Source organism: Schistosoma mansoni, chromosome 1 (genome assembly GCF_000237925.1).
Source record: "Schistosoma mansoni strain Puerto Rico chromosome 1, complete genome".
NCBI classification, from domain to species: domain Eukaryota; kingdom Metazoa; phylum Platyhelminthes; class Trematoda; order Strigeidida; family Schistosomatidae; genus Schistosoma; species Schistosoma mansoni.
In genome coordinates, this window is record NC_031495.1 from 35,730,098 (window position 1) to 35,743,147 (window position 13,050).

General features: G+C 35.2%; 2 protein-coding genes across 2 annotated transcripts; one reads left to right on the forward strand and one right to left on the reverse strand.

Moving 5' to 3' along the window:
- Positions 1-1,137: 1,137 nt before the first annotated feature.
- Positions 1,138-5,028, forward strand: Smp_060560 (hypothetical protein; the record flags this gene model as incomplete). The annotated part of the gene is made up of 2 exons (XM_018794232.1): positions 1,138-1,337; positions 4,722-5,028. 2 exons carry the CDS (start codon positions 1,138-1,140, stop codon positions 5,026-5,028), a joined length of 507 nt encoding a protein of 168 aa, XP_018648665.1.
- Positions 5,029-5,999: 971 nt separating this feature from the next.
- On the reverse strand, positions 6,000-8,748 carry Smp_196540 (putative ribc1; the record flags this gene model as incomplete). Its single annotated transcript, XM_018794233.1, has 3 exons — positions 6,000-6,395; positions 7,335-7,523; positions 8,359-8,748. 3 exons carry the CDS (start codon positions 8,746-8,748, stop codon positions 6,336-6,338), a joined length of 639 nt encoding a protein of 212 aa, XP_018648666.1. The 3' UTR covers positions 6,000-6,335.
- Between the last annotated feature and the right edge of the window lie 4,302 nt (positions 8,749-13,050).

Here is a 13,050-nt window from a genome sequence, read left to right on the forward strand (position 1 = left end):
TCATGGATCCAGAATCAGCAAATCGTACTTCAAAACATAGAACGAGGGAATCACCATCAATGTTGTCCAATCTTATGCATCCAACAATGCGGGCAGTAAAGACGATAAGGGTCAGTCTGACGAGAGGCTGCAACCAATCATAGAGAAGTATCCAGTGAACGACCTGACTATCGTGATGGGAGAGCTAAACACCAAGGTCGAATGGACAACATCGGGTATGTGGATATCATCGGACAACATGAACTGACTGTGAGAATGGAACGAGAATGGTGATAGATTTGATGATCTATGTTTTTTCAACAAAATGATTATCGGTGGCACTATATTCTTTCATAATCACATACACAAGCTACATTGGTCTCAGTGTATAACACTACACAGAACAGATCGATCACATTCGCATCAGTATAACGTTTAGAATATTCATGGAAGACGTGAGAACAAAGATAGGGGAATATATAAATTCAGACCACCACCTGGTTTTCGCCAAGATGAAATTGAAGTTAAAGGAGCTCTGCACTACTGGAGAAACAGTGTTATAAAAGTTCAAAAAACTCTTCCTTCGAGATTCTGACAAACTCACCGAATTCAGCATAACTCTCAACAACATGTTCCAGGCATTACAGCATCTAACCGAAGAAACTGAGGAGATCATCAACATCCTATACAATTCATTGGATGAATTATACTGCAATGTCGTGCATGGATGACAGCTCACAAATGCATTGCAAGTGAAGATCGGTGTCAGACAAGACTGCCTCATTTCATTCTCTCTATTTCTTCTGATGGTCAACCAGATTATATAGGCTTACACGTTTGTTGGAATCCCGAAATACATTGAACAGCCTGGATGGAACTAGACAATTCGGACTTGGCAGATGACATAGCTGTTTTATCCAGTACACAATAACAAGAATAGTGAAACCAGTTGATATGGCAGAAGCCTCTTCTTCAGTGGTTCTCAACATACACAAGGCAAAAGCATGATCCTCAAATGCAACACAAAGATTACAAACATAGTCACACTAGATGGACAAGCTCTAGAAGATGTGGAATCTGCCATGTATTTTCAGGACTGCAACCGTAAGCCGAGACATTTCTGTAAGTACTTTATTATTATAGAAAATAAAAAAGATAATGAATTTACAGATTTCTAAAGCGAAGTCTCTTCCCCCTATTTACCCATCTGAAAGTACTCCTAAAGCGTCAGTGAGTTTCTCAGGTGACCGAATGTGGATGAAATTACAACGTATACACCAGATATCATGTGCATGGTTCTGGAAGATATGTCAGGGATTAACTGGAATTTATGATATTATGTGTTTGGGAAAAGAAAGGTTGGTTTAAACGAGATTTAATGAAGTATTAAACGATGAATGATGGGAAAACTATTTAGATGTAGAATTGATTCCGTAATCGCATGAGATTACTTAAGGTACTGTAGGTAGATAAATAAGTTAATAAAACACAAACTACTGTTACTTTGTTAGTAGTACAAAACCAATCACTTAACGACCGAACAGAGATTAACGTTGGCTTCTAAAAAAACCAGCTCATATTACGATTCTTGTAATTTTTTTATATTTTAATAGACTGTTCTGCCCAACAATAGCGGTGACGTGAGGAGAATTTTTTCTTGACATTATGGTTGTTTCAACATGCTCACTCATATCTGATTTGCCTGTGAAATAATTCCTACAATATGAAGTAACTGATGGATAGATGCTTTTTACAACTTTACACGATTTTTTTCGTTTATTTTAAATAGAAAGTCATTGTGATCAATTGATTAAAGTTTACTAAAATGTTCTGCACAGTATCAAATAAAATAAGAAGTGCATTGAAAATCTCAAATATTTAATATCTGTACGAACTTATTAGTCCTTAATTATCTACTGATAGGAATGGATCATGCCTACTTTTGTCACTGAATTAAATAGTAGTGTGGTCTGTACTTCAAACGATGAAAAACTAGGTTCCGAAAAACTGATTAATCTAAATAAAGAACCGCAATCCAGTAATAACTCATCAGTAGCTTCCTTGATAATACTATTTACCGTAGATAAAATTTTTCTCACTAGCTAATGGCGAGAATTCGGACTTATAAGATTCTGCTTTTAATGTTCATTTAATTACATTAGAAATACTTTGTTGCTTGGAGTAATCTTAATAGAAAATTTACTCTGTTGTAGAGTAAATCAACATAAATCATTCAATCATTTCGCGTTGTAATTTTAGGTTCGTTCACACTGTAATAGAGAGAAGTATTTTCTGAAGTAATAATTCTCCAGTTACAGTTTAGTTGTTCTTTTTGACATTCTGAATTTAGTTTAAACATAATGTTCGAAAGATTAGGACCTACCATATTTTTTCGCTTCATACGGCATCAGTGTTTCTCCGTCATTATTATCGTATTAGTTGGCTCTGTTGATTCATGATTGAAGTTGCAATCGAAGGGCTCTATATCGTTCGTTTCTTGTTAAACTTGCAATAGAGCCAAATATTCGGCCATAGAAAACCCCGATTAAGCAGTATCTGTGAAAATCCCTACAAATATCCTTGATTTGTTACTGAAGACTATTTAGTTTTAGTTGAAACGTGACATTTTGTATTAAATTCTGTCTTAATAAATCTTTTCAAACTTGTGCCAGGACCCTAGTGGGGATATCAGCCGTTAATTTGGAATTTAAAATAGTATTACTCACTAGACATCATTACAATTTCATGCTTCGTTCTTATCCCATTTTTGTTCTCTTTTCACTGTATTTTCAGTATACTTGTTTAATCTAAGTAAGCGAATTCAGTTTTCCCTGTTATGTAGTCCTGTTTTGTGCAAATTGTTTTACTTCATAATAGTATATTTTTAGTCGATGTGGACCTCCATAATATCACCCAACTCTATAATTGTTGTTATTAAGATATCAAGGAATTAGTTATTGTCATTTTGAATTCTTCCATGATTAAAGACTAGGAATTACTGTTATCTGAATGTTTGATGTTATTGAGTTCTTGTACGATTTTGATGTTAATAAAGGATATTTAACAGTAATTAATCCATTCTTGAAGTTGTACAGTTGCAAATACATACTTTTTGCACAGTAATAGAATATGCATTTTCCATCACGCAGTATTTCTAATGAAATGAACTAAAAGGAATTTGTTCATCTAACCGTTCTTTCCTATTTTTGGTAAGGAATTCGTCATAGCTGACTACTAACACAGATCACATATGTATTTGATTAGAAGGTTACATACTGTAAATATTTAAATCTAAAGTTATGGTCTTTCAAACTTGCTGATTAAACATTTTGATATCTGCTAAGCAACAGTATTCAATGTGAGTTCAAGAGAAAACACCGTTGTCAGACTTTACTGTCTAAATAAATGAGGAGAATTCACAGTGACTAGTACTCAAATGAAAACATTAACTTGGTCAAATCGAATTAGGTTGCCATGATATTAAAGACTCGCTAATTCTACTGATCTTAAGAGATAGTGGATGATTAATTTAAACATTTAGTTACTCAACGAAAGGGTATGAATTAAAGAGACGGAAATGATCCGGTCGAGAATAATTGTCAATGCTGCAAAGAAAGTGGAACGGCGGCTATCAAAGTTGAATTATAGAAACACACAACTAGTCCAGTAATTTAAGAAAATGTATGTGAAGTGACTATAACTTCATAGACAATCGGTTTACGTTCTCATTGTATTTAATTATACGATGCATTCATTCACTGAAGTTATATATACAATAGTTTTTGGCTTCATGTCTGAGAAAGATAATAACAATATTCTGTAAAAAACTGATAACGTATAATTTAATTTCAGCTTTCAATTAGTTGAATGATAGAAAATCTTTTTCACAGAAAACAGATATTTCAAATTGGGTTACTTAAACGCTTTTAAGTGTAAAATTATAAACAACCTTACACCTCTACGAGCTAGATCAAATATCAGTGTAAACATATGTTGGTCCAGAAACGTAACTGCCATTCTTAACAATAACATGAATAATCTGGAAAGTCAAGAATTACCGCCCCCCTAAAAAAAAGATTGTGTAAGGTTTATCTCAATGCCAGATGAATATTTATCATTTAAAATCTACTTCACATATAGTCAAAACGCTTAGTGATAAACAAACCGTAAAAAAATTGTAATGACTTAACAAAACAAACGAATGAACTAAAAGTGTAGAAGATATTAAAACAAAAAAGAAAATCAAATATTTCAAGAAATAGATGCTATAACCTCTCTAAGATCCTAAAAAGTCAGTCAACGCCAATTCATTAGCGAACATATGATTATTGATGGGTTCAGTGTGAAGAAAATCATATTCATACATTTACATTTCCCAGATAACTGTTCAAAACAAAGAGGCAATGAATACTACGCTGACTTTTCGATGAATTCTACCGCTCTGGTAACAGTTAATGATGGTCATGCAATACTGTAGAGTGACTGAATGTAATTCAATTAATTACTTTGAAGTTTTCCTGCCTGCCTTAATACCTGAGGCAAACCCTGGGTTCATTCCTAGATGGTATCTTAAATGAGCACTATTCGGAATTCTCGTTAGGATCAAAGACGAGTATTTCGAGGATGCACATACAAGTACAAAACGACTTTACAGTCTGAGATGTAAACTATAAATATCTTTTCGTAATTTACCCCTTCAAACCTCTTATAACTGAATTTTTAAAAAAAATTTGATTATTCAGTAGCCATGTTAGTTTGGAACAATGTCGTTTATTAGCAACTCATTTACAAAATCATCCAACACTGGAATGTTTAGATTTATCTCATAATGCTATTGGTTATCGTGGTATATGTGCATTGAGTAAATTATTAACTGTAAAGTGTCAAATTAAATCATTGAATTTAACAAATAATCGTTTGAAATCCACGAGTGGTTTAGCTTTAGCCTATACCCTTTCACAATCAGATTGTCTTCTAGTACAGTTGAATTTGCGCATGAATAAATTACATGATGGGGGTATTGCTTTGGTGAAATTGAGTTTCATATAAAACGTCTATGGTATCTTTCACTTATATTTGTGATAGTTTTTATTTTTTCATTGTTGATGTCAAAGACTTCAACTGGTAGGGTTTGTTGCCAGAAATCCCTCCCTAGTAAACCCATCCAGTTTCTTCATTTAATCACATTCTTAATTAACAGTTAATAGCAGTTATTCGATGTGACGCTTTTCTTCCTATTTCTTTAGGCCGATATATCTTCATCCTAGTGTTAATGTTCATACAGACTCGAACCCAGTACACCTTGCAGTTTAAATAACAACACGTTTTCTGTTATATCACCTGGTGAATTATGAATGATAACTTTTGAGGACTATTTATGGACCAATGTAATATGTATATTTCCTATTGTATAATTGTTGTATCATTAGCTTCATTTTGACCTTTGACTTATTATTATACGATTCTTGAGTTATCATCAGTCTATCGATTACCTTCCCCCTATATACAGCCACATTTGGCCAATTACAGTACAAATGTTATTTTCTATTTTTTGGTACGATGTGGTCTATTTGGTTGGTACATAAACACAGTATGTTTTGTGAATAATGAATCGTATTGCCGAGGCTGTTATTGGTGTTCTGGACTTAACTGGCTGGGCTAGGCAGAAAGCAGGACCGAGTAGCACTCAAGACTGCTCATACAATTTTATGTATCATTGCTCCGATCGATAATTCACTCTTCTCTAATTGGGCGTTCATATACTAAACAGGGCATCACTCTCTCACACGTTATAACATTTTCCATTAAGTTACTCAGCTCAGACGTGTGATGTTTTCCATTTTTGATTTGATTATTAAATGATTTGGAAGCCATCGTCAGAAAGCTCTCAACTTAGTTTTCATGTCAAAGATTAGGATTATATTAATCACTGTAAAAAAACCATTGTCATGACTTAACAAAACAAACGAATGAACTAAAAGTGAAGAAGATATTGAAACAAAAAAGAAAATCAAATATTTCAAGAAATAGATGCTTATATTATTATGTTGAATTTTGAACAAATTAATTTATTTATTTAATAATAATTATAATAATAATAACTCCTAGTAACTCTTATACCTAAACCTTTTTATATAACTGATATATATTGTTGTCAAGGTATTACACATTTTATTAATGACTATCAGTGTTATTGTTTGTAAAGAGTAAAGTAAATTGACTAATCTTGAACTTTTTAAAAATAATAATTTGAAAGTTGAATAGTTTTTGTGTTTTTTTAAAAATTTTGTTCTAAAGCTTTAATCAATATGGAATATAACATATATTTATTGATAGTAGTAGTATATCTTTCTTTTTTAACGTGATGTAGTATTGAATTGGGTGAAATATTGGCCAGTTGGTTGGTTAGTATACAGCTAAAAAAATAATGAATACTTTGGTTAAAACAAATTTGATAGTAATTACATCATGAATATTAAAGCATATATTATGAAAAGATAATTAACCATCACAGAAAACTGGGGGGTAATGAACAATAATTTTATTTTGTTTGAAACTTTTCAGTGATAGATTCCTATGATTTTTATGGAAAGTCAAACCTATGACTTTATCTATATAATTTTACATTATGGAGTTGATATTAAATGATCTATATAGGCAACTTCAATAATTGTATGTTATAAAACGATCTTTATTTTAAAACTAAGCGAGTATCCATAAAACACTCGAGTTATCGTTAAAAAAAATTTTATTTTGTATTAGGAATGATCTATGAGTAACCAAAAATATCTCTGTATAGAAATCCTTCTACTGTTCATATTCTTTCAGAAATAAATTTCAACACTTTATAAACTTTTTTTAAAAATGAGGCTAATCTGAGGAACGGGACTTAGTGAAAAGTTTTCAAGCTTATTCATCGTTTTTGTTATTTTTTCACTAATCATGATAAAATGAGACAATTGAGGATTATCATCCAAACATATTAGCCTCATGAATACTTGGTACCAATTTTTTAGATGGATAAAAGATGTACTAGTAAAATAACATTTCAACCACGTAACACAAAGCCTTTAATCAGAGAGCAGGATCACTTTTTGAGACTCAAAAAAGAAGTCTATATTTCATGGTATGGCTCAGACTGGGAGTCAGTCATTTCACTGATAGGTGCCTTTTGTGTTTTGGTCAGCAGAAGTTTTTTTAACTAATTAATATGCTAATAATCAAAACAAAAGCAAATCATTTTGATAGTCACTTAGGCAACCACAGATAAAAATAATCTCATTATCAATGTTTTATAACTCTTAATTGAAGGCAAGATAATCCTATGTGCATTTAAAAACGACTTAACAACTTACTTCTTTGTTCAAGTAATCTTGAAAAGATTTCTGTTCCTGAGCTAGTTGAAGATTTTTTTCAGCCACTTTTCGATTTATTTCACGTGTGGAGCGTTCAATTTCTCTTTCTATCAACAAGCCTAGTCTAGCTGATTTTAATATTTGATTATCCCATTCTTCATCCCCTTGCTTTTCTCTTGCTAACTGACGCTTCAGTAAACAAATAAGTGAATATAAGAAATTTTTATTGGACGTAAGTCTAATTTCTTGGGTACTGTATGCCAACTACCTGTTTGTAAACCTATAACTTTGAGGAAACGGTGATGTTTCATGTAAAAACTCGACTGCGAATCCATAACAAATGTAATAAATTTAAAGTAGCAAGTAATTGAATAGTAAATACAAGAATCTACAAGGCTTTCTTATTTCTATCTCGATATGGTCATTGTTCAAATTGACTGACTGACAAACCTAAAAACTTACTATATTAAAACATTTTCAGCAACATTAATCTCCTGTGCTTATCAGGAGGATAATTGAACAACTAAATTTTTCGTTGGCAACCATGGTAACCTGATGTATTACCTGACTTCTATCCTGGAGAATGATTTTTAAGGATAAACAATTTGATGATTCTAATCTTTTATTTTATTTAAATTTACAGTGACAGATAGTTAATATCAACAGGGTATTTGTAAGTTGGAAGACTAAAATATACTTGACTTTGTTGAAATGATTTTGAGTGAAAAATGAATGAGACGTTATCAGGTATATTGCTTAAATTTTATGCCGTTTCGTTTTGATTTTGATTAAGACAACCTCTATTTCCTTTTATTTTAACGAATAATAATAATTCGATTATTAGAAGCATAACATAAAGCATTATATATTTAGCCACTTTGTCATTAGCTTGAGTTGCGCAAACGCGCATTCTTGAAGCTTATAACCAGAAAACTTCCAAAAATGATGTGTCAGAAAAGTGATACGAATGTCGGTTGAATTTGGAATGCTTTAAACTCAACATTATTGCTAACCGGTCTGATACCTGTTTTTCTTTTATTTGCTCTTCTTGATATTTACGAATATCTTTTATCTGTTCAAGTGTCATTCCTTTGTAACGTTCAGGAATTATTCGATTAATTCCAAAGGCAGATATTGCTTGAGCGGGATTCTCGCTCAGAAAATCACCATATATTGCATTGCATATCTCTGTCATATTGTCATCTTCTGTTTGTTTGGCTTTAAGAAGAGCTTTTTGATCGCTTTCTTCTTTTAATAACTTGTTATATCTCTGCATGGCTACATTTATTGCTCGTCGACATTCTTCCTCAGCTTTTTGAAGTTCACATGCACGTTGATCTAATTCTCTTCTTTTAAGATCATACAACCTAGATGTTTGCGAAGTTAAAATGAGAAAAATTAGAATATTTAACATTAAAAATCACCTCACTAAAAATAGAAATGACCAAGTAGTTCTGTTTCCTTACCAACCAACATTTATTTAATAACGTGTCCATTACTTCTGCTGCATCAATTAGCCAGTAATGTAGTAGGGTCTAGTTTATGTGCAGTTAACTTTAATTAGTAATATACAAGCCAGAAGAAAGTAAATGCCCAGTGTTCATACTTACTGAATGTATATCTAATAGTCTATTGACAAATATAAAGATTTGGTTATTAGATGGTTTTTTAATTAAGCAAAGTGAAATTATACACCGTTGATACTAAACTATATAATGCTGGAAATTGATACGGTTCAGATTATGTGCCTACATATGTAGGCTTAGCAGGCAGGAAACTTCATAGCTACGCACATGTTTATGAGCATTTAAACAAGTGGTTGTAAAGCAGTTGGTTTGATAGTGTTTATAAAAGAAGTAATTTCCATGAATAATCATCGACATACTGTACCCGCGTCACAAAGAGTTTTCTGGTAATTGTTATTGGTTATCAATTTTAATTTTAAGTTTCCGGAGTAACTACAGCCTATTTCGCAAAAAGCAGCTGGGTAAATTGCTGTCGAACTCAGTCTGATTTTTTTATTCAACACTTTATTTACTAACAGGAGCTAGGATCCTCAAATTAAAAAGCGCTTATTAGTTTATTTTTTGTTTGGCTTCCCAACACCGACGAATTCTTGAGAGAAAAGACCCAGAACAACTTGACTGCTGTAATAACAATGAACGTTATAATATAAATGCAAGACAAACCGATCTAATTGAATGTATGAAATAAGACTACCTGGAAAGTTGAGCTGACAATACAAGACTAGAGGGGAAAAGAGTCAAATCATCTGCTTAAAGTTTTTCTTTTTTGCTCAGAACGTCACTGAGCAAGTTTTTTGCAAACCATTAGGACTATTGGGTTATGTGATTATTTTGTAGGGAATGCTATTCAATTTTCGAAGCATGCTAAACAAATTGGTCCATAAAATGAGTAATTAGTCATTTACTTTGCTTCAAAACACTGTTAGCTTGTAGCTGTAAATAATTCCCCAAAATCAATAGCTCATTAAGTGTTCGACATTGGATGCTGACCACGTTGTTTAAGTGGACTTGTTTAGCTGAAGGCTTTCGGTCATGCATCCGCACCAGATCACGTTTCGAGTCGGCGTGGGACACAGCTCCTACGTTTCATTAGCCAGCTCATAGAAAAGGTCCTCGATATATTGGTAACGAATCAAATATATCTTTCCTGCCTCTTCTCGTCTGACTTCTGATTTCTATCTGACTGGGAACGATCAAACATAGAAGGTGCTACTGGTATCCAGTTGTAAAACTAGAATATCCGTTGCATCATCATTGGTGAGACCGACGTGATCTGGTACACCAAGTCAATATACTGTGAGTCTGTTCCATTTTGGAATATTATTATTCATTGTTATTCTTTATTTGAATTATATATATTGTGATATACCTTTTTTCGCGAATTTTTTTTCTCGGATATATTTTACTTAGACATTTTTCGTTATCTATATTAATATGACGGAACACTCACCCAAGGTTTTTAAGTTAAAGTCTATTCCCCCTATTTCGATTCAGTTAACGCCATTTTGGCCCGACAATATCGAGTCCTGGTTCTGCTATGCAGAAGCCGATTTTTGCATGCACGGAATCACGGACTCGCGCACACGTTTCCTCGCGGTAGTTAAGGCGTTACCGCGCGAGTTTAACAGGTACGTAACACCTAGTATGTTTACTAGTGATGTTTCCGAACCTTACGAATCGCTTAAGCTATCGATTTTAAAACGAGGAGACCTAACTGATCGACAACGGTTAGACCAACTCCTTAACAATATCGACTTACAACATGGTTCTGCGACGGACATGTTGCTTAGAATGAGAGAAGTCATCGGCCAACGAACTTTCGATGATGGCCTATTTCGACAACTTTTCTTGTCTAAACTCCCTCAACAGGTGCAGGCAGTGCTTGTTTCATTTCAAAACAATGCCATAGATGAACTAGCTGCATCTGCCGATCGAATCTTGGAAATCACCAAATTTTCTAAAGCCGAGGTTTTTACTATCAAAGAAAAACCCCAATCGACCTCGACTGACATGGCCGAACTATGTCACACGCTTACACGATATCTTAGAGTTCGCAATGACCGTAGTCGGTCAAAAACCCCGCGTAGAAGTGCCTCACGTAAGCGATCTGGCTCTCGACCACGAGAGACAGACAATCCCGACTGGTGCTGGTATCATAACCAGTACGGTAAGTTTTCCAGAAACTGCAGGAAACCTTGCAATTATCCGACCCCAAAATCGAGTGACACGAAAAACAGTTCGGGAAACTTCCCAGCCGGCACGCGTTAACGGCAACCGTAGCCGGCGAACACAGCCGCCTCTTATATGTCACGGATGTGACTACGAAAGTTCGCTACCTCGTCGACACTGGCGCAGAAGTTAGCGTTCTTCCAGCAAATCCCGACGACAGACTTCGCGAGTCTGTTTTAAGTTTACAGGCGGCAAACGGAAAGCCGATCGCTACTTACGGTAAAAGGTACGTCTACCTTAACGTGGGTTTACGCAAACCCATACACTGGATTTTCGTGGTTGCAGATGTCTCTATGCCAATCATTGGTATAGACCTGTTACAACACCACAATCTACTCATCGACACACGCTCACGAAGGTTAATAGACGGAAACACTAAGTTATCCGTTTGCGTAACTCCTTGTTCTGGTTGCAGGTTATCCCCAGTCACGATTAAGCACACCATAGACCCCTTGTACCAAGCAGTACTCGACAAATACCCCGGGATATGCCAATCGCAATCGAAATTACCTTGTGTAACCAGCAATGTTACACATCACATCTCGACTACACGACCACCTGTATTCTCGAAAGCCCGAAGACTCGCTCCCGAGAAGCTTAGGTTAGCTAAAAACGAATTCGACCACATGATGGACCTAGGGATAATTCGACCATCGAATAGTCCATGGGCATCCCCATTGCACATGGTCCCTAAAAAGGACAGCAATGATTGGCGGCCAACTGGTGATTATCGGCGTCTGAATGCTGAAACAATTCCCGATCGTTACCCGCTGCCTCATATTCACGATTTGACAGCTACCTTGAAAGGTACAACTGTCTTTTCGAAAATCGACTTGGTTAAAGCTTATAACCAAATCCCGATGGCACCTGACGACATTCCTAAAACCGCCATCATCACTCCCTTCGGTCTTTACGAATTTCTACGAATGCCTTTTGGTTTAAGAAATGCGGCTCAAACCTTCCAAAGGTTTATAGACGACGTCTTCCGAGGTCTCAACTTCGTACATGCGTATGTTGATGACTGTCTAATAGCAAGTCCGGACAGAGAATCACATCTCAAGCATCTGGACATTGTTTTCGATCGACTTCAAAGGCATGGGATTACTGTCAACATTCAGAAATGCCAAATCGGAACTAACTGCTTAGACTTCTTAGGACACACCATTGATGCCCAAGGCATCCGACCCCTTAGGAGCAAAGTGGCGGCCATTCTGGATTACCCAGAACCGACCACGATCAAGCACTTACGAATTTTTAACGGACTCGTAAGTTTCTATAGACGGTTCATACCCAAATGCGCATCCCTAATGAAACCGTTAACCGATCAGCTTCGTGGAAATGCGAAATCAATTAGTTTAGACGACATAGCCCGTAAAGCATTTTCCACAGTTAAGGAACACATCGCTAAAGCAACCTTGCTTGCTCATCAGGACAGTCAAGCGCCCATTAGTATCGCCGTAGACGCATCCGACTCAGCAATCGGAGCAGTCTTACGACAATGGGTTAACAACTCGTGGCAACCCTTAGGATTTTTCTCGAGACGGTTGCTAGACGCGGAATCTAGGTACAGCACGTTCGGTAGGGAACTCCTAGCTATGTATTGTGCTGTACGGCATTTTCAACATTCCATCGAAGGAAGAGAATTCACGCTTTTTACCGATCACAAACCTCTTACCTTCTCTTTAAATTCATCTTCAGACAAGTACTCACCGCGAGAGTCTCGACAACTCGACTACATTTCGCAGTTTACTTCAGACATACAACATATTTCTGGAGCAAACAATGTAGTCGCAGACGCCTTGTCTCGAATTAGCTCCTTGAACAGTTTCCAAGGAATCGACCTTCTTAAACTCGCTCAGCTTCAAAAAGAAGACATTGATCTTCAGCATGAGTTATCCTCGACAACTCTTAAACTAAGTATTAGGCAGATGGGAACAGGTAAGGAAACCTTACTCTGTGAC